Source organism: Ictalurus furcatus, chromosome 20 (assembly GCF_023375685.1).
Source record: "Ictalurus furcatus strain D&B chromosome 20, Billie_1.0, whole genome shotgun sequence".
Lineage (NCBI taxonomy): Eukaryota > Metazoa > Chordata > Actinopteri > Siluriformes > Ictaluridae > Ictalurus > Ictalurus furcatus.
Genome location: NC_071274.1, coordinates 16,750,374 through 16,773,872, shown reverse-complemented (window position 1 = coordinate 16,773,872; position 23,499 = coordinate 16,750,374). Strand labels below are relative to the sequence as shown.

General features: G+C 40.1%; 1 protein-coding gene across 1 annotated transcript in view; it reads right to left on the bottom strand.

The window, feature by feature from the left end:
• Positions 1-23,499, bottom strand: part of LOC128624160 (potassium/sodium hyperpolarization-activated cyclic nucleotide-gated channel 2-like) — a 69,590-nt gene that overhangs the window by 5,207 nt on the left and 40,884 nt on the right. Inside the window, exons 5-6 of the mRNA XM_053651561.1 lie at positions 3,473-3,619; positions 2,254-2,494 (exon numbers count right to left, since the gene is read on the bottom strand). Coding sequence (XP_053507536.1) covers positions 2,254-2,494; positions 3,473-3,619 — 388 coding nt within the window. The remainder of the gene's footprint in view (positions 1-2,253; positions 2,495-3,472; positions 3,620-23,499) is intronic.

Below are 23,499 nucleotides of genomic sequence, written 5' to 3'. Positions count from 1 at the left end.
TCTACATCGTTTAGCAGGCTCAGGGATCTATTTTGTTTCAGTGCTCGCTGGTCAAAAAAAAGGGAAAAATTGAAGTTCATTCATTTGTGCTACTAGTGTAGAGTAATCTTATGTGGACAGAATTAAAACGTGAGTTTCTCTTGATTTATTTTCTCCAGGCTGAAATCAGTCAACGTCCTTTAGTCATCCCTTTCTATACCACACTCTGCTACAAATATATTTACTGTGTATAATTCAGGACTTTTAAGCAAATCCTTAGTTTAATAAACCCTTCTTTATCATTGTTCCATAAAAAATTATTTTTATCTTCTTATGAACAGCTTTCTTATAGACAGGCTAATGTGTACAGTAGAATCCACTGATCCATGCTGCATCTACAAGCCTAATAAATCAACTTTTGATATCTCAAGATGACAAGAAAAATCCACTATTGCTGCCTGAGAAAAGTAGTCTCAAGCCCACACTGGACTTCTTTACCATTCAGAGCTAATTCTACTACTAATACTATTGCTTCTACTACTACTACTAGTACCACCAACACTACTACTACTACTACTACTACCACCAACACTACTCCTACTACTATCACCAATACTACTACTACTACTACCACCAATACTACTACTACTACTACCACTACCACCATCAACACTACTACTACTACTACTATTATTACTACTACTGCCACCCCTACTATTATTACTGCTCCTATTACTAATATTACTACTATTCTAGCACTAGGCAAAGGTAGGCAATCGCCTTGGGCCCCCAGAAGCCAAGGGCTCCCTAAAAATGCTAATTTTATATATATATATATATATATATATATATATATATATATATATATATATATATATATAATTGATTTATTATTTATTAATGCTAAATGCATGCAGTTGAAATATGCAATAGGGCACCATTCCTATATTTTGTCTAGGGCCCTCAAATCACTACATCCGCCCTGACTACTATTACTACGACTATCACTCATGCTACTTCTACTACAAATTACTTCTACTGCTGCTACTCTTCCTCTTCCTCCTCTTCCTTCTCCGGCTACTTCTACTACTACTACTACTACTACCACTACTATTCTTGATTTTACTACTACTGTAGTACTACTACTAACTACTAACTAACTATTACTAACACTAAACTAGTAATGGAAACCAGTTATGAATCTATTGTACAGTATATGGCAAAATCTCTGGTGTAAAATCTCATTTTCTAGTACATGTAAATATTCTTGCTGCTTATGCAAACATTAAATCCTAACTCCAAACCAAGGATGTATGTATGCCTTTGAGGTTATTGAAGTTCATTCAAGAAATTCAATTCAAAGACAGAATTATAAAGAGGCAGAGCTGGAGTCGGAAGCCTTTGTAATCCAACTCTGAAAACAAAAAGGTCATTGACTATCAACCCTAGCTGTTCGTAAGCGTTCACCATTTGCATTATGGTGCACTGAGTGAAATTGGGAATTGGAGGGAAATAACTCCAGATGCCTGTGGAGCAAGGGCTTGGAGTTTAATTAAATGTGGAGAGCATTAAGAAAGCAATTATCTGTACAGCCCACACTGTCACTGTAAACAATAGGACACAAAAGGCTAACACCTGCACTTAATGAAGATAATTCTGAGATCTACAAAATCTGCTTGCTGTTTTCTGCTATCAGCTGACTTTCCATTATAACCTGCCATACTGGCCTATTGCCCTTTGAAAGCATTGTATTACAGCATCATGATACTGTTATTTAATCTAAGCCTGAAGGTTTGTGTAAACTAGACTACATCAAACAAGCCAGAGATTTTGCCATATACTGAAAATATACTCAGTATATATTACAGGTTTTCACATAACAGGGATATAATTATCATGCTAGTTTATCAGCGTGAGCATTGTATCTGGCTAAGTACTAATTGAATTTTGCTTGTCACATACAATTATGCTAGTAAAATTACATTACCAGCTCAGGGAAATTATCATAAATGACAGAGTGATCTCAGAAGGCGCTGTTGGGTGTTATCGCCTAGGTGGAAAGATTTTGATGGTCCCCATTAAAAGATGCTTAAATATTCAACTTTAATTCCCTCTTGTGAAACAAGCTCATAACTGAGGTAAATCATGTTCTAAATGTTGTAGCGTTTTAATTAGAATTTGGGCAGTTTAATTACAGAATGTGACAGTTTAATTTCAGCCTCATTTAGGCAGTTATGAAAACAGGTTCCTTTCAAGGATGACAGGACACTTTACCTCCAAAATAGGAGCCATCGGACAGCTTCATTCCCAGAGTTCCTTTGGTGAGGACATTGACCACGCCGTGTTGGATGAAGTACATCTTTTTGCCAATGGTGCCTTCGCGGATGATGTAATCCCGGGGCTGGAAGACCTCAAAGCGGAGCTTAGTTAGCATGGCCGTGACAAAGTTGGGCTCAGCATTGGCAAACAGAGGCATCGAGGCCACCAGCTTACGGCAGTTGAAGTTCACAATTTCCTAGGGAGGGTAGAAGAGGTATTCACCCAATATAAATGATATACAGTATACAGTACAATACATAAACGCATACAGATTCAGGTCAAGGGCTTCAGGTAATGTTCACATGAAACATCAGAATGGGGACAATGGAATCTCAGTGGCATTAATTGAGGCATGGTTGTTGGTAGCAGACAGACTGGTTTGAGTAGTTCAGAAAATGATGATCTATTTTCACATACAGCAGTCTCTATAGATCAGCGTGCTGTGTGTTCCGAGATGCTTTTCTGCTCAACGTGGTAGCAAAGAGTAGTTACTGTAGGCAGTCTGTCAGCTTGAACCAGTCTGGCTATTCTCCTCTGATCTTAGCATGGCATTTCTACCCGTACAACTGCCACTCACTGGATGTTTTTTGTTTTTCGCACCATTCTGTGTAAACTCTAGAGACAGTCATGCATGAAAATCCCAGAAGATCAGCAATTTCTGAAATACACACACCAGTCCATCTGGCACCAACACCCATGCCACTGTCAAAGTCACTGAGATCACATTTTTTCCCCCCATTCTGATGTTTGTTATGAACATTAACCGAAGCTCTTGTCTTGTGTCTGCATGATTTTATGCATTGCATAATGCTGCCACATGATTGGCTGGTGAGTGCCACATGGAAAGTGGCTGGTGAGTGTAAATGCAGTGCTGCATATTTGCAAACACATATAAAAGAGCATTTTGTCAAGCACCGACTACTACATCCTTACTGAGAGTAGAATAAAACAAAAACCATTGGAATATATATTAAATAAAAAAGAATCTACATCGTGGCTTTCCTGAGACATGGATTGCATTTGCAGCGCAAAACATTTCACTGTCAGCATCTCTTTATTGTTTTGGAAAGTGAGAAGAGAACTGAGGTAACTGCATGGCCTCCTGGGATTGTTTTTCCACACATACATCTACACCAACGTCCCCACCACACAAAGTGAGCATGCTCTGTCTCACCTCTCTGAGCGGTTCATTCAGCTCCTCCAGGATGCTCTCCTCATCGAACATCTTGCCCTGGTAGCGGTGCTCGTAGTAGTCATGGATTTTTTGCCGGAAATCTGCTGGAAGTTTGTGGAAGGACATGTACTGCTCCACTTGCTTGTACTAAGAGGATGAAAATATATATTTTTTAAATATATTTTAGTGTGTGTTAAAGGAACTATGTCTCTTTTCCTTTTTCTATCTTATGCATATATTCATATTTGCACAGATGCAGCTTTGCACTGCTGGGCTGCATCGCTGAACTTATGTATCATCATTAGTTAATGCGGCAACATCTCACAGATTGTTCATTTTGGCACAGAAGGAGTATGTTCACATTTTTGAATCAGTTAACATACAGAAACAAGGTTATGCCAGCCTTAACGTTAAGAATATACATGTTATGAACTACTAATTTCTGCTTCCCAAGTAGATGACAATTATTTATGCAAAAAGGTCACTCCGACTGTGGCATGACCCTACAGCAACAAGAGTGTGTCCTATGAACAACAGCATTTGCAGGCTTGAAAAATATGGTTAACACTTTATTTGCATCGTATGACCAATATAACCATGTCATTAATGTCACATAGTCAGTTATAGAATTTGATAAGATGTTATCCAATCATGTCATACAGTGTGGGACGTAATAATCTTATAAGGATGCTGTAAGCACAAGCCAGCTATAGATTTCATATGCGGCTTTGAGTTGCCATGACAGTTTATGTCCAGTGACATATGTCATGTTAGTATCACTGGTAAACGTAATGACAGTTGTCATAACATTTAATGCCATGACATCCATCCATCCATCCATTTTCTGTACCGCTTATCCTACACAGGGACTCCAGGGTCACCTGGAGCCTATCCCAGGGAACTCGGGGCACAAGGCGGGGGACACCCTGGACGGGGTCCCAACCTATTTACAGATGCAGGACACGATCTCACACACACTCAACCATTCACATATTATGGACAATTTGGAAATGCCAATCAGCCTACAACGTATCTTTTTGGACTGGGGAGGAAACCGGAGTACCCAGAGGAAACCACAAAGCATGGGGAAAACAATCCTGTAGGTGCTAGGCAAACGTGCTAACCACTAAGCCACAGTGCCCCCTAATGCCATGACAGTTTAAGTTTTTTGTTTAATGGAGTCAGTATATATACTTTATGACAAGTATTATAACAGTAACAATAATGACCTATCTTTCGAGAGAACTGTCATGACAGCATACAAAGTGTTTGATACATGGTCCAAGTAAAGTGTTACCGAATATTGCAAGGTGTGTAAAACCCCAATAGCAATGGTTCTACCATAAACGCCAGGTCTAGGCACATCCTTCTCCGTCTTCATTATTGTCATAATACTACTGACATCAAACATTATGACAACTGTCATTGCAGTTACCACTGAGAGTATCATGATCATTTGCATCACTAGACATAAACTGTTATGGCAACTCCAGGCATCATGTATGGCATACTCGGGGTGACAAAGCCTATCCTGGAAACACTGGGTGCAAGGTGGGAATACACCCTGGATGGGATGCCAGTACATCACATGACACCATGCACATACACACTCGTTCACACACTCATTCACAGCTAGGGGCAATTTAGAGTCGCCAATTCACCTATCTGCATGTTTTTGGGAGATGGGAGGAAACCAGAAAACCTGGAGGAAACCCATTGGGAGAACATGTGAAATTCTGCACAGACAGTGAAACACAAGCTCAGGCTCAAGCACCTGGAACTGTGAGACAGCAGAGCTACACGTTATCTAGGTACTGTAAAACCCTGTCTAGGTACATGGTTTTCTTAGGCAAATTGTAGCCTTACAAAAATTTTTAGTAGCCCTGGGTATAGAACTTGTCCCTCATTTGACTCTAAAGGCCACACTGGCTTGATTACTAGCACCATTAAGCTACTTTAACATGAGACTGCTCAATAAGCATTAAGTAGTAGAAAGAAACCTGGGCCATGATGGCTCAATAGCTCATTGGGCTCACTGATGGCTTAATAAAGGTAAATGTGCATAATGGTTGACTCAAGAGAGAAAGCAAGACACTAAGAGAAAGTATTCTGAATTAAAGCCACTGATGTAGACTGATATCCTTTTATGTACTGTAACAAAGTGGCTGCTTGACCTCAGAACAGAATCCAGATGCAATGGGAAAAGTAACTGAATTATTTTTGATTAAAGGCATAATGTAAAGAGGTACAATGTGTCATTTTCTGCAAGATTTCCATTTCCCTAGGGATTAGCGACTTAGTGCCTGAGTCAGGCATCTCATCGCTGGTTTTGATTGGCTGAATGGGGGATTATTATCATCCGTTCATTGTCACTCAAACAGATAGCAGCAATCACTTTCAAACAAATATTAGAAAATAATTAGTAGTGGAATGAAACAGACATGCAGTAGGTGGTGCTTGAAGGTGTGTTTCTCATACAGGGACGTAATAAAGAGCTGTGACGGCTGTCTGGCTGTTCTATCTGTGTTTCGTTGGGTGATTTATAGCTTTGTATTTATAGCTGTGCCACAGGGTTCCAGTGAGATGTGCAGTGGCAGTAAAGCTCAGGGACAGTAGGAGGTCTCGGTGTGCTGGTTTGTGTCAGCCTCCTTCTCCCTGATTTACAGCAGGTCTACCTATAAATGCTAAGCTTCACCAGACACCATGTACACTGCACATTGATTTAGCCCAAAAAATACACACTCTCACACATAAAAGTTTGATGCTCACAATGAAGCCCAATATAGCCCTAAGCAGAATTCCATATTAAAAGGAACACACGTTTAGAATTTTAAATACTGAACATCTACGAAATTATAAATAAGCAGAGCCTATTTATAATTAGTGCTTGGACCCCTTCCCTATTCTTTTAACTCACCAGATGTACACAATTGCAAAATAATAGTTATTTTAGACAATAAGTATCTGAAATTATAATGTTAACAAAATGATATATATATACTATATTCTATAAATATTAGCACATTGGCACCTTCTGACCTCAACCACTTTATTAGGAACACCTGTACCTGTGCTTATTCATGTAATTAACCAATCAGCAAATCATGTGGCAGCAGTGCAATGTGTAAAATCATCCAGATACAGATCAAGAGCTTCAGTGAATGGGTGAAAAACAAGAAAAACAAAAACAAAAATTGGAAAAAGAGGTCAAAGGATAATTGTCAGGCTGGTTCAGGCTGACCACATTTTGTTCCACTCCTGTCAGCCAAAAACAGGAATCTGAGGCTACAGTGGGCACAGACTCACAGAAACTGAACAGCTGAAAGTGGCAAAAGGACCAAGCGGCATTCTTCCAATCTTCAACTGTCCAGTCGGTGAGCCTGTGCCCACTGTAGCCTCAGATTCCTGCTCCGGGCTGACAGGAGTGAAACCTTGTGTAGTCTTCTGGTGTTGTAGCCTATCTGCCTCAAGGTAGCGCAGTCTGTGCATAGATGCTTTTCTGCTCACCACGGTTGTAAAAAGTGGTTATTTGAGTTAGCGTAACCTTCCTGTCATCTTACACCAGTCTGGTTATTCTCCTCTGACCTCTCACATCAACAAGGTGTTTCCACATGCAGAACTGCAGCTCAATTTTTTTTTTTTTTTTTTTTGTTTTTTACACCATTCTGTGTAAAGAGAGCAGCGGTTTCTGAAACGTTCAAACCAGCCAGTCTGGCGCCAATAACCATGCCAGGGTCACTAAAATGACATTTTCCGCATTCTCATGTTTGATGTGAACATTCACTGAAGCTCTTGATCTTTATCTGCATATTGTTCTGCATTTCACTGCTGGCTGATGAATAAACAGGTGTACCAGTGTTCCTAATAAAGTGGCCAGTGAGTATGGCCATACAATATTGTTTCTTAAATGTGTCAGAGCAATACAGGCCTATCATATGTCCTACAAGTAAAATATAGCTTTAGATCTTCACACATTTCTCTAGTGTACAGTAGTTATGTTTTGCAATGCTTCAGTCCTTGAGGTAGGAAAATAAATGTCCACTGGTACAATGAAAAAAATGATTTAACTATTGATTTAATTGTCTATTGATTTAACTATTATCAGGGACATCCAGAGGGTTCTTTGGACACAGGTACTCAGGTGAAACCATTTTACTGTACATCGTCCTACAGTGGGATAATGTAGTGTGTGATAGAGTAGGCTTATATCATTTTATATACAAGAAAAAAAATGCTCTTAGTGTTTATTAAATCAATCATGTGGACTTATCTATAGAGAGAGCAGCATGGCTATTCCAAATGCCTCAATTGTGACCTTCAGTTTGACATCTAGCTCCACTGATTGAGAAAGAGGAGGAGACAAGGGGAAGGGGGAATTGAGACAAAGGAGGAAGGAAAGAGAAGTGGCCCTGGAGGCTAAATGTCTGGGTGTGAATAATTGAGAGGAGGAAAGATTTCCTTCAGCTCCAAGCATTAAACTATTCTTTTTCCCTGAGGGGCCACATTACATGTGTTCCCTACTAAGGGTGTAACACAGTGACACAATCTAGATCTATATCTGTTTAGTGCAGCAAATATCATGATCTGTATTCAAAGCCAAAGTGGGTGTGGTCTAAAGGTGTTTAAAAAAAAAAAAAAAAAATTATGAGCCTTATACCATTATACCCCCTTGAAATGTCAGCAATGGCTCTGACAGTTCCTCAACCTCAGCTACATTACTCAAGTTCATGTACCTGGTTACATCCCTATCCCCTATAGCGCCAGGCTAGCAGCATACTAACGGCATTCCTGACATGAAATGTATTCTGCATGTTTGTGTGTGTCTCAAAGAAAATTATGCTACCCACTGAGTTTATAGAAAGGACTTAAGAGCTGAAGGTCATTGGTACTATGAAAATGATAATGCTTTCCTCAATATAAACAGCACTACTGCAATGCTAAAAATAGTCACGTCTTTTGGAAAAGGTCACAGAAGAATAGAAATAATTCTGTTTGACAAGGTTTTGTTCTCTCCCTTTCAGCTACACAGTGTCTTATTTTCTGCGTGAGAATCTTTAGGAAGCCTGTCATTTTTTTATTTTTTATTTCTCTTTGAATATGTCAAAGGCTCAACTCCTATTCTCATTGCTCAGTTTAGACACGCTATACTGCACTCCGAGGACTTCACACTGCCCCCGTTTAAAGATTTTCTAATCTAAAACAAAACACTTCAGCCAACACACAGCAGCTAAGTGGAAACTAAACAATGGCAGCAAGTCTGCTAAGTAGATAAACCTTCAGCAGGGGTTGTGTGTGTGTGTGTGTGTGTGTGTGTGTGTGTTAGGCACAGCATGTCAAATCTCCTGCAGCTCTGTCGCAGTGCCCTCCTGCTGCAAGTGAAGTTTGACTAATTTGAGGTTGGGAACAGGCACCTCAGAACACGGTCAGCTGGGAGGTGCTTAATACGTCCCTCTGATTTGGGCAGAAAATGGTTCATTAAATTATGGAGCAGCACTGTTGCTGCTGGCAGACAGGGCCATGCCGAAACCAGTCTGCCCCAAAGCTATGTGCCGAACTATTCCTCACCTGTACTTCAGCTCTGAAGTTAAAGTCATCAGTGTCACTGAAAACCTCCAAGCTGAGATGTTATTTTAATTCTGTCTTTCAGAATAAAACTGGAGCAACAGCAGTGGCTAAGCTTATGTATTAGTGTATTAGCCATCCATCCATTTTCTGTACCGGTTATCCTACAGGGAGGACTTAGGGCACAAGACAGGGTGACAACTGCAGAGCACAATCACCTCCAACCCCAGAGGTGCGAGGCAAATGTGCTAACCACTAACCATAACTACTGTATTCTTTAAGCCACCGTACCCCCACTGAGAAATTATACTTAAGTAAAAGTATAGATTATATGTCAAACTCTTACTCAATTAAAAGTGGAAGTATGCAACCAAATATGTACTCAAGTGAAAGTAAAAACATGTTGCTAAGTACATGTACTCTGGAATTAAAAATAAATGTTTTTAACTGATGAAATTAAGTTAATGTTTTCATGTAAAAAAGTAACTTTAACTAGATAGATAATGTTCGTCACGACAAACTTTGATATTGTGTGGTTGCTAGGGTGTTGCTAGATGGATGCTAGGGTGTTCTGGTTGGTTGCTAGGGTGTTGCTAGGGTATCCTGGGTGGTTGCTAGGGTGTTGCTAGACAGTTGCTAGGGTGTTCTGGGTGGTTGCTAAGCAGATGCTAGGGTGTTCTGGATAGTTGCTAGGCAGTTGCTAGGGTGTTAGGGGTGGTTGCTATGCTGTTGCTAGGGTGTTGTGGGTGGTTGCTAGGATGTTGCTAGAGTGTTTTGGAGCGAAACAGCGTTCCAATACTTTTGGAGCTAGACAGCATCCCAATACTTTTTGGAGATGCCGTGTTCCAATACTTTTGGAGCTAGACGGTGTCCCAATACTTTTGGAGAGACTGTATTCCAGTACTTTTGGAGCTAGACAGCATCCCAATACTTTTGGAACTAGAGAGCGTCCCAGTACTTTTGGAGCTAGACCGCGTCCCAATACTTTTGGAGATAAAGTGTTCCAGTACTTTTGGAGCTAGGCCGTGTCCCAATACGTTTAGGCTTCAGGCCGTGTGCACTCAGGTGTGTGTGAGTTATGACAGATGGGGCCAGGTACACCGCTAGCCATGTACAGTGTCAGTCTTCTGGATATTATACTGTAGTTGTCTGTAAATAATGTAGTTGTGAACTTTGCTAATCACATGACTATCCGCATTTATATACTTGGCTCAAATATTTGAGTCCGATGACCTTGTTTATGGACGATTTAGTTTTAACGTCATACGTTCACAATTTTATACCTTGTTTATGTTGCTGATATCCCTTTATTGTTTTTATTAATGTTTTGTGTTTTTAATGGTCCTATTACCATGGTGTATAGAGCAGGTTCTCATGGCAGAGCACCTGCATACAAGAATTAACAAGAATTTTAGCTGTGTACTGTATATAGTATTTTATATAGATATATATATATATATATATATATATATATATATATATATATATATATATATAGTAGTGGATATTATAGTGCTGTCTCTCAGTAATGTAGTTGTGGTCCTTGCTAATCATATAACTATCGGCATTTTTACATTTTTACAATTAGCCCGAATATTGATTGATTCCAAGGATCGATTCTGGGCTCGGTTATGGTTTCATTTCAGCAGCATAGGTTTACAATTTTAGAAATCAGTTCTGCTGTGTAGATATGTTTTGGTATATGCGTGACATGTTGGTATCCTGTAATCGTTCTTGGTGTTCATTTGTTCCTATTACCAATGAAAATGTTCAAATCGTTTACATTTATTCATTTGGCAGATATTTATCCAACGTGACTTAAAATTCGAGGCTCAGAGGCCCGACAATGAAGTCGCTTATAATCCAGAGCCCTAACCGCTGAGCCACCACTGTCCTGTGCAGTATAGGGCACACACCACCTTCAAGCATGTCATTCTCACTTCAGAACAATTTTGGCAATAGTCATGAGATGTGCATCTTGTTCCATGCTATTCATGCAAACGTTTGCACAACAACCACAAGTTGTGCTGACTGCAGTATCCCCTTTCCATTCCTATGTAATTTTATACTGTTAGACCTACAGTATATTGATACATAACGTGGGACCCGTTAAATTAGTACACTCAGAAACATTCTGTTACCAGAAACATTTCGTAACCTCATATTCTTTGCATAAATAAGCAAATGAGCTGCTTCTGAAGCTTAAAGCAAGATGTAATATCGGCACGTTGTCCAGTTCCAGGTAGTGGATATCTTTCATACATGGTGCTGTCCGCAACCGAGCTGACTTGAGGTGAACCTGAGACCATCTACCGTCATTTTCAAGCGGACCAGAGCCAGGTTTTTTGGACTGCAGCCACAACTAAAACGACTGAAACGACTAAAACAAATGTCCCACAGTTCCCAAACACTTCTTGCCGTCTGTGTACTTCTGTAAAGAATGACCTATAGCTCTCAGAGCTATAAAACTCTCAAATGGCACAAAGAGAAGTGCTGGAAATAACAATACGGCTTTATAAGCTTTGATCAGAACATTTAGACTATATCATTTGGGTCGTGAAGCAAGAAACATTTGGTGTTTAGACGTTTGGTTTGGGGTTTTTTTGGCTTGTTTTTTGCACTGCATTTGTTGCATGGGTCGGCAATTTCCAAGCCTTGTAAGTCAGGCAACTATAAGCAGTATTGATTAAACCCTGAAAGAATTTCCTCACTGTAACCAATCAAACACATCGTCTCATAGTCAGTTTAAAGAGACCAGGCAATTCCCTAGGTTGAGGATCAATTCACTATATGGGTGCATATTTTTAGCTGTGTGCAGACAAGAATAATGGCAAGGCGCCGTATTAGATAAACGGCCAGAGATGGGGCGAAAATGAAGGTGATAAGCGATAAGGAGCAGGAGCAATGCGGCAGAAGACAAACGACTACTGGGGCTTAGAAATGAAAAGAGAGAGAATCATTCTTCATGCTTAGCTCTTTGGACTGTACCTGAACTGCAGCTGCATCTACAAAAGCCAAAAGAGCTACAGATGGAGCTTACAGTGTACTCCACCTACTGCACCAATCAGCCAGATGTGGCTCGCTCAGCTATTCGTAGTTTAGAGTAAAAAAAAAAAAAAACTTGCACAGCAAACAAGTTTGTATACCTGTTTAAATAACCATATTAAAGAATGGTATGCATATAAAGAGCAAAAAACTGTGTGAAATAAACAGTTATTTCAACACGACTGTAAATTGTATATGTGAGGAATAACACATGATGAGGCGCGCAGTTATAAAAATTTTTTTTTTTTTTTAAAAACAAGGATGGGGTTAGGAGTTAAGGCCCTGAAATTGAAGCACACATCCTGAAGTGTTATACTCCTCTTAAACCATGAACAATTTCCTGTGTCAGAACAGCTTTACCTCTGACTGTAACAAAGTGTCGACACACTAGAGACTCCTTCCAAAAATGCGAAAATAAAAGTCTCCTGACAGAAAACTTCACCATGTCAACAAATTACATACATGTCTAATACATTTTTCTTTATAAAATCCTAATAAAAAATAGTCCCTGTGAGAAACGACAGTAGAACAAGCACATGAATATAAAGCTTACCAACACATTCTGACCAGATAGAATCATGAATTCAACAGTACTGTGGGATAAGTAAAGCCTTCACATTGCTCCGACAGACGCCAATAGACAGCGTTTGTTCGGTTTTGTCAGATCGCCGTGTTAACCCTGTCAGCATCTGTTGCCATTGCTTGGCGCTTGTTTATACCGACAGTACGTGTTCAATCTTCAAGCGTCCCTGAAAACTCCATAGAAATGAAAGCCTGTGTGCTAGGTGCTAGGTGTGCTAAATCATTGTTGTGGTTCCTAATCGGAAGGTCGAGGATTCAAGCCCCAACACTACCAGACTCTGGGATACTGATCAGAAGGCCCGGGGTTCAAGCCCCAGCACTGCCAGGCTCTGGGTTACTGATTGGAAGGTTCAAGCCCCAGCACTGCCAGGCTCTGGTTTACTGATCGGAAGGTCGGGGGTTCAAGCCCCAGCACTGCCAGGCTCTGGGTTACGGAAGGTCAGGGGATCAAGCCCCAGCACTGCCAGGCCCTGGGTTATTGATCGGAAGGTCAGGGGTTCAAGCCCCAGCACTGCCAGGCTCTGGGTTACTGATTGGAAGGTTCAAGCCCCAGCACTGCCAGGCTCTGGGTTACTGATTGGAAGGTCAGGGTTTCAAGCTCCAGCACTGCCAGGCTCTGGGTTACTGATCGGAAGGTCGGGGGTTCAAGCCCCAGCACTGCCAGGCTCTGGGTTACGGAAGGTCAGGGGATCAAGCCCCAGCACTGCCAGGCCCTGGGTTACTGATCAGAAGGTCAGGGTTTCAAGCCCCAGCACTGCCAAGCTCTGGGTTACTAATCAGAAGGTCAGGGTTTCAAGCCCCAGCACTGCCAAGCTCTGGGTTACTGATCGGAAGGTCGGGGTTCAAGCCCCAGCACTGCCAGGCTCTGGTTTACTGTTCGGAAGGTGAAGGGTTCAAGCCCCAGCACTGCCAGGCTCTGGGTTACTGATTGGAAGGTTCGAGCCCCAGCACTGCCAGGCTCTGGGTTACTGATCGGCAGGTCAGGGGTTCAAGCCCCAGCACTGCCAGGCTCTGGGTTACTGATCAGATGGTCGGGGGTTCAAGCCCCAGCACTGCCAAGCTGCCACTATTGGGCCCTTGAGCAAGGCCCTTAACCCTCTCTGCTCCAGGGGCGCTGTATCATGGCTGACCCTGCACTCTGACCCCAACCCCATAACATAACATGCTGGGGTATGCGAAGAAAAGAATTTTACTGTGCTGTAATGTATACATGACCAATAAAGACTCATTATCATTATCATTATTTAATTAAAATTGTTTATTTTTTACCCCTGGTGAGGATCATCTACTCTTACTCGCTAACCGTATACCATTTTCCGTATTCTGTTTCATGAAGTAAGAAGCGAAATCGCAACAAATGTTTATAACTTACATTCACATAAAAATATTGTTCATAATGTAGGACTTAACAATGGTCTTAGATTACCACACAGTCTACCTTAAGATGCCTTTCTCTGAGTTTTTGAAACTGCTTGGGGGCAAACCAAGGAAACTTTTCTGCACATCCTGTGTCTGCATAGATGTAAGTAAGCACCCTGTCTCTCACGTCACAACAACCAAGGCTTCACCCACAACCTGTTCTGTTTCACTCTTCGTCTTTTCAGACGAAGAACGGCACATAAAGATACTAATAATAGTAACATTTTGATTGTGGTAAAAGGATCATCCATTTTTAAACCAGTCTGATTATCCGTAAAAAAAAAAAAAAAGGTTTGTTGATGTATGTTGGGGCAATGTCCCAACATTCTAAATCCAATGGCCAACTCCTATAGTTAGTGATTGTTGCCGTTGGTCGGCATCTGTCTGTGCAGTGTGAACTGGGCTTATAGTGTATAATGCATGCTATTCTCTTCTAATGTATCATAGTGTATTCTATTCCTACACACTATATAGTGTATCACTGTATATACAGTCCTGGTCAGAATTATTGGCACCCCTGAATTGTAAGTACAGAATTTAGAATATCTTCAGAAATAAATGCAAATGAATATTTGAATAACATGCCCAAAGTTGTTGAACAACAACAACAACAACAACAACAACAACAACAAAAAGGCTTTTATATAGTGAAATTAAAAATACAGACTAAAAAAAATGTAGGCTGGACACAATTATTGGCGCCCTTTAATAATATTTGGTTGCAGAACCTTTGGCAACAATGACAGTCTCTAAACGTTTCTTGTAGCCGTGTAGAAGCTTCTTGCACCTGTCTGCTGGTATTTTCTGCCACTCTTCCATTGCTATGCGTTCAAGCACTTTTAAGTTTGCAGGAGTCCTTTTTTCAATGGCAGATTTCAGCTCTCTCCAAAGGTTTTCAATGGGATTTAGGTCAGGACTCATTGCTGGCTAGTTTAAATCACTCCATCTTTTCCTTTTCAGCCATTCTTTTGTGCTGTAAGATGTGTGCTTCGGGTCATTGTCCTTTGCCTAAAACCTATTTTTCTGGCACTAGGTAACACATTTCGTTCTATAAAATGCATCATCAATCTTCTGATTTCATCATTCTTTTGATACATTCAATATCTCCAGTACCAGAGGCAGTAAAGCAGCCCCACAGCATGATAGAACCTCCACCATGTTTTACTGTAGGTAGAGTGTTATTTTCCTTATGGGCTTCATTTTGTTGCCTGTAAACAAACTGATGCACTGCATTCCCAAAGAGCTCTACTTTGGTTTCATCTGTCCATAGAACATTATCCCAGAAAGACTGTGGCTTATCTATGAAAGATTTTGCAAACATTACTCTTGGTTTTAAAGCCTTTCTTTCAATAGTGGTTTCCTCCTTGGCCTTCGCCCATGGAGCCCTACTTGGTTCACATTGCTCCAGGTCAGCCTGAAGCTCTTTAGATGTCTTGCTTGTGGTGTTTTTTCCACAGTCCAGTGTACATTTTTTTTTTCCATTGTGTCCAGTGTACATTTTTTTGTCTCTATGTTTAATTTCATTATATGATAGCAATTTTTGTTGTTTTTGTTGTTGTTCAATAACTTTGGACATGTTTTTAAAATATCCTGGTTATACAAAATTGGTTCATTTGCATTTATTTCTGAACATATTCTAAATTCTATACTTACAATTCAGTGATGCCAATAATTCTGACCAGGACTGTATTTCTGTGTTCAAATAAGGCTGTGTATTTATTTCATATTAAGGACTAGCTATTTTGTATACAGTATTTACAACTTAAAAGTTTTCTGAAATGCTGCAGTTTCTCAATATGGCAGAATCCATGGAAGCTCAGTTTGTGGCCAATGCTAAGTGTAATTATAGTGTCAGTTTAGTTTCACAAAGACATTTCCTAGTCATTTTCCAAGATATTTGAGGGAAATATTGATGTTCCTAAACTGTATTTCCACTACAGCTTTCATTTAAAGTACACTATGTTGCCAAAAGTTTGTGGACACCTGACCGTCGCACTCATATGTGGTTCTTCTCCAAACGGTTGCCACAAAGTTGGAAGCACACAATTGTCTAGAATGTCTTTTTATGCTGTAGCTTTACAATTTTTACAATACCCCTGTGCACAAAGTGAGCTCCATGAACACATGGTGACCTCTTCACCTCAGTCATTAGCTATTGTAGCTTATTCTCGGTTTAACAGTTCTGAACAGTTTTCTCAAGGCTTTAATCACTTCAAGAGTGCTACAGTTCAATGTCAAACACACACACAATGTCAAACACACACATTCTCAATTCCCTCTGAACACATTATATGCACAGTATAGTAAAAAAAAAAAAAAAAAAGAACAAAATAGCATCCACAAATGATTCATTTATTTCAACCATTTAGTATTTTTCCCTGCAGAAATGAGCATGAATTGACCACTGTCATAAAATATACTACAGAATATGATCAAGTTAATTGAATTCAACATGCTCACATTTTCATTTTGTACACTGCACTAACACAACATGAGTAATGCGCATTATGTACTCAGAATAAAATCACAGAGAACTAAATGTGCCTGCTGGAGAAGTTTAAAATGTCAGTGTTAAAAAGTTTGATATTTCTGCTTTTGCCAAATCTTCTTGGCGCATTAAAGAAAGCTGTAGGCTGTCATGTAATTTGAGGGGTTTTAGTTTGAGGAAGGTGCTGCAAGACTGGTGTGTGTGTGTGTGTGTGTGTGTGTGTGTGTGTTTGTGTGTGTGCGTGCGTGCCTGCGTGTGTAGGAAAGACAGATGAAGACTCTGGCTCAATTGCTTTTTTTTTTTTACTATCCAATCTGTTTCTCCATCTTTTAGATTTACTACAGGCATCCAACATAGTTTTATAGAGGCTATCAAATTGGCAGATAATGTAATGTACACACACACACACACACACACACACACACACACACACACACACATACATGCACACAGTCATACCCAGAAATACTCATACATGCACACAGACATGTACACACTGTACACTGGTGTCCACATTCATGCACACACACACACACACGGACACACACACATGGACACAGCTGTGTGTGCATACTGTGAAGCAGAACTAAAACGGCAGAGCTGAGTAGGTCAGACGCCTGAAGGAATCGCACACAGTAGACACAATCATTTAGTGCAGCATATGCGGAGAGACGCGAGGGCTGTTTTTGTGTCACACGCCATCTTCAGGCACTGAATACTCGGTCGCCATGTCTCATGTCTCAACACTATGACTTATTCTATGAATACTTGAACTTGATCTCAGTTGGCTTTAGAAAGCAGTGTCTCTGCTCTCCCAGAATTCCCTTGAATATATTTCTCAAAACCATGCACATGTTTTGCGAACCCTTGAATCACTGGTTTCAAAATGTGATCTCTCGACGAAATGAAACATTCCCACGAAAAGAATTATCACTCGAATTTTGACAGGACCAATCACGTTTTTTTCACGCTACACTGATCAATTGAGAACACAGCTGTTATAATATGTATTTGCTTGCTTACAGAAATATAGAAATATACATGTTTCATTTACACATGTATTGGCTTACTTTTCGTGTTTATATACCACACCACAGAGAGGAGCTGATTTAGTTTAAATAGGCTGCTGATATAGTGGACACCAGCATACATTTCTCCCATCCTCAGATAGAAACAAGGAAACAATGCTTCACTGACTTCCATCCATCCATCCATCTTCTATACCGCTTATCCTTTTCAGGGTCACGGGGAACCTGGAGCCTATCCCAGGGAGCATCGGGCACAAGGCGGGGTACACCCTGGACAGGGTGCCAATCCATCGCAGGGCTCAGTGACTTTCACAAAGCAAATTTTATTTGATATACATTTAAACCACATATGCTTCAATTTGTGAGGCGCACGGTGGCTTAGCGGTTAGCACGTTTGTCTCACACCTCCGGCCTTGGGGGCTCAAATCCCGCCTCTTCCCTGTGTGCATGAAATTTGCATGTTCTCCCTGTGCTTCAGGGGCTTCCTCTGGGTACTCCAGTTTCCTCCCCAGTCCAAAGACATGCACTGTATGCTGATTGGCATCTCTAAATGATCATTTAAAGATGGCAATTACAATTTGCCATTTTATATTATAATTATATCATCGAATTATTGTAAATATATTAGAACATATATTATAATTTATAATTATAAATGATCAAACATTTATCATCGGTATTTATCGTATTTATCATACAGTATGGCTGGACTGTATGCAATGGATGTTCATAAATCCTACACGTTCTAAATTGCTCAGTTTTTGCACAGCCACGCTCATTTACATAAAGAAATGCCTCCAAACTGCCATATATGGTAAACAACTTCCAGTAGTCTGCAGAAAGTAAAATTGTTTTTTTAAATTTGGCACTATTACAAATGATTTGTCGTATTTATAAGAAATAAATACACAAATGGTCCGTCTGAGAAATAAATAGAAATATAATAAGCCAGCCATGATGATCCAACTGTGAGTCATGCCGTGCTTATACATTAACAGAGCTGCCTTTCCTGTTCATATACATGTATTTCTTGAAAGCTGGGTGATTTTATGTTTATTGGTGTGTGGTGTTGGATGAGTTTTTGGCAGAGATCAACTAAAATTGTACCAAGCAAACGAAATCAACTGATAAACCACTCATCACTCTCTACAATGAGGTTCCTGCAGTCTTCCTTCTTGCACAAAGCTGAGCGCACCGAGTCCTCAAGGAAGACAAGGTCAATCATCATCTGCAGTCAGTCTTTAAATGTGCCTTTCATGTGATTTTACTTGACTTCCTTTGCACCTTATTCTGAGCACTAAAGTCAGTAATTACTCTGTCACTATGACAAGTGGAATGAGAGCACCTCATAAGGAGTCCGGAGTGTCTGTAAATATGCGCACTAAGGGCAATAATAAGCTTAAGGACAATAGCGAAACCCTACTAGAGCCCACAAGATCGGTTCTTATGAAACACAGACGCAGACCTGAACACGAAAAGATTGATTAAGTCAGGATAAACTATGCACAGGATAATTATAAACCTACTCAGATGTGACTGTAGGAAATGTGACTAATCCTGAACCCAGAACGCAAGAGTTAGAACAATGAAAACAGAAAAATGCTGACTGCTTGGCGCAACCTGTCATTCTCTGTCAGCCAACGTTTGCATTTTTTTTTTTTTTTTGGGTTCAAACAGGAAACGCAAATCTATCCTCTCACATGGTGTCGCAGTGGCACAAAAGAGGTAGGATTACATCTCTAAGTGCTGAAAGGAAGTGTATAGTGGAGGATGCGTAGAGGGGTTTGATCCACACTACTGTAATAGTCACCTTCACATTAAAGCAGTGCTTTATTATGCTTTATTAAATTATCGAAAGCAGCTCTGGAAATACAGCATATGATGCGGCCACCTCTTACACGTCGCCTACAGAAACACTCTGTCCCTTTCTGCCTCTCATCAGCTTATTACTCTACCCTCAAGGACACCAAACGCGCCATAGAAATGCACACACTCAAACACACACACACACACACACACATAGTGTATATCACCTTCAAAAGGACACGGGCAGAACGCTGGTTTGCTACCTCAACAATTTCAGCCTGTCTAATGGGACGCTGTAATTTCTTGAACACACGCAAGCGCGCACACACACACACACACACACACACACACACACACACAGGGATGATCCCATAATGTGCACCCACCCAAGCGTATATGCACACACAACAGAACACAGCCCCTGCTTCTGATGTTAGGCGAATATAATTGCAGACTGCAGATCAGTAAGTAGGTCATATATTGGCTCAAATACACACTCTTACATAGAGAAGGCACCTGTCCTTAAAATGTAGCGTTATGACTGCACTGCTAACATGAAAACACCAGCAGACTGAGAAAACTCAGAAAATACTTCATAATTAGCTGCCAAAAAGACCACAGTCCCGCCCACTAAGTTTCTATTAGCTCACAAGACAGAGGTTCACAAAATTCCCAGGTAACATCAGTACAAATGTAATGTAACCACTACCAACAGCAAATGCATGTCATTACATCCTGCATCCTTTCAATTTCATTGAATTGGCGCATCGAAGCTCCACATTTCAACATCTAGTACACTGCTATGAGTTATCCGGCAAAAATACACAAAAATGGCAGACGATCCAACTGACATATGAATCTTGAAGTGAGTGACAGCTGCACAGGTGTTTTGATCTCTGATATATTTCACGCATGTGGGCTAAAGGAGCAGTGCCCCGGGCCCTATCCACCCAGACCATGTACTGGTACTACAGTGGGATTTGAAGAGAAATGGATGAAGAATGAGGCAAAATGGGTTGAGATGAAATTATTGGTGTTTATTATTAGTGCGTCTTTCTAATCTAATCCAGCGCCATCCAGTGATGTTTGTGTACACAGCTGCATATGGCAAATTATATAAACGTGTCATTCATATTCTTTCCTATAGAGCACGTGTGATTTAGTTTACCCCTACGTGTTAATTAATACATTAATTAACAAACATTTACTTACATGTACTTAAGATGGTCGTTATTCACGTATGAATTCATAAGACTCACGTTATAGTTAAGGTTAGTGCTTCATTAATTCGTGATTAGTACATGCCTCATCATAACTCATCATTAGTTCATATTTAAGTAAGTATTAATTCAGGTATTAGTGCATGATTATTCATGTATTGTTATTGTAAAGTGAAAGGACTATATTGAAAATGTACTCCATAATTCCTTATCAGGGTTTGCAGGTCCTTATCATTCAAACACCATCACCTATTCTTTATATAGTACGTAGATGTTTGGGTAATTATCCTGTGTTCTTATTACAGGATAATTACACTTATTACAGCTACTCTCTCCTGAAAAAAAAGTGCCAACCTTCAGATCTTCAGATTTCCATATGGCCTCGATAATGCTGCAATGTTTTCATACATTAACTCACAGTCATACCTTGTGGGTTCTGTCCTTCACTCAAGTGCGCACTCCTTCGTATTGTTTAACGTGAACGATTAGCATTCCTCATGCATCCATTCAGAACGTTGAATCACCTCAGCCTTCTGTATGGTCACAGGAGAGCGATTTGACTGGATTGCAGATGTGTTTAAAGTTTCCTTGAGGTTGTAAACAGAGTTTTATAGGACAACGGTGCAGCTATAGTGACTCATTCGATCAGTATTCGTAAGAGTGCTGTAACATTGATCACTGTGACAGCTGGAAAACAAGAAGGAATCAAAGCTGCTTGAGGTGCAAAAGGAAAATGGCAGCTGGGCTGTTAGCTTTAAGTCCTCAGTGTAGTGTTGAAACAGTTTCTGTTTTTAAAACAGCTGAAGAAGCACCAATTTAAAAACAAAACAAAACAAAAAAAAAAAACAATATATATATATATATATACTAGAAAACTTTACGACCATGGCAGTATTTACCTAACCAAATATTATTACTGAGAGTCATGATTATGATTGATTATGGGTTGATTTTATATTTAGTCATTGCAATAATCAGAAAAAGTGACGGCCTCAAGGCAACCCATCATGGTTTCCAGGAATGAGCCAGAGCGCTAGAGAGTGTGAGGAAGAGAGCATGTCTCAGAAGAGACAGATACAGACAAAGAAACATCATGTAGACACCGAAAAAGAAAGTGTGAGGAAGAGAGTGTGTTGGGAGACACAGACGGATACAGAGAGAGCAGGCAGGGGGAACAAAAAGAACAGTCAGAAAACCGAAAACAGAAAAAGACCTACTCATTATAATCGGTCCAAAATGTGTGACAGTCTTTTCTTTGTGCAAAAATACATTAGGTTAGACAAATATTGTAGTGCCTCTGCATGCAGAATTTTTTTTAAATATGCCCCAACCTGAGGGACTGTGAGTGAGACACTCCACCTACACACTTCTCACTAATGTGAGTGTTTGTATACTTGTATGTGTGTGTGTGCACAAATGTAGTGATGTGACTGTTAGTAATTTGTTCTCTTATATATGTCTACTGTTTAATAAGGCTTGAATGTGCTTTTGTAATATTTATGTCCATCAAACATTGCTGAATTGGATTGAATTTATCTACATTGAATTGAACTGAATCAAATTGAACTGACACCACACCAGAGAGAGAGAGAGAGAGAGAGAGAAGGAAGGATGTATAGGGAGGTAGAGAGAGAGAAATGCAGAAAGTGGGGAGGTATAGACAAAAGCGAGTGAGAGAGAGAGAGAGATAGAGACAGAGAGGGAAAGATGTATAGGGATGTAGAGAGAGAGAGATGCAGAAAGTGGGGAGGTTATGGGGAAAGAGGATGAGAGAGAGATAGATACAGAAAGCGTGAAGATATAGACAAAAGAGAGAGAGCGAGCGAGAGAGAGAGAGAGAGAGAGAGAGAGAGAGAGCTTATAAGAAAGTGACTTTGTCAACCTCACTTACTAGACTGATCAGAATGAAGTCATCATTCTCGCCATCGCAGTTCACCACAATTCCAGTAGAGATTTTGACTCTCAAGATACAGAATCAGTTCAGACAAGCATTTCAGCCTACTGACTTTTCCTTGATAAACCCCATAGCAATCATCAACAATCATCTTTTTCCAGTCACCAAATTAGACTCTACAATTTGTAAGCAATGGTAGCACCTAGGCTTCCGCTATCTTCAGGCTCGTCGCTTCATCCAAGCTCAGTGCTCTGTATTCCCTCAGCTGCCCCCAGAATCATAAATGGATTCTGTTTTATATCCTTTAATAATCTATTTTGAGAAGAATGCATTGCTCCCATTGTGAAGTAATCTAAGACATAAGGGAACTACTACAGCATGTGGAACCCCACAAGTAAGCAAGTGAGCACACAAGTCTATACGCTAGGTCATTATGTATATATATATATATATATATATATATATATATATATATATATATATATATATGTATGTGGGTGTGTGTGTGTGTCTGTATATATATATATATATATATGTATGTGTGTGTGTGTGTGTGTCTGTATATATATATATATATATATATATATATATATATATATATATATATATATATATATATATATATAGTGGCTTATTTATATGATTTAGAGCAGACATTTCTTGTGCTTTTGGGTCAGTAGTGGTGTACGTCTTGGAGTTCTGGCATGGAAACCTTCTGCGTTTAGTACACTCCTTACTGTGCTCACTGAAACCTCAGTGCCTGTTGCCAACAAGTCTTGCTGCAGGTCTTTTGCAGTCACTCAAGGGTTCTTCACAACCTGCCTTTTCAGAAATCTTCTTGCAGCTGTTGATATCTTCCTTTTTCTGCCCCGTTCAGGTATTTCATACATTTTCTACCCCAAGCCAGTTCAGGTATTTCATGTATTCAAGCTCAAGCACACCTGGTGCAACTAATGAAGCCCTTGATTGGTTGCATCAGGTGT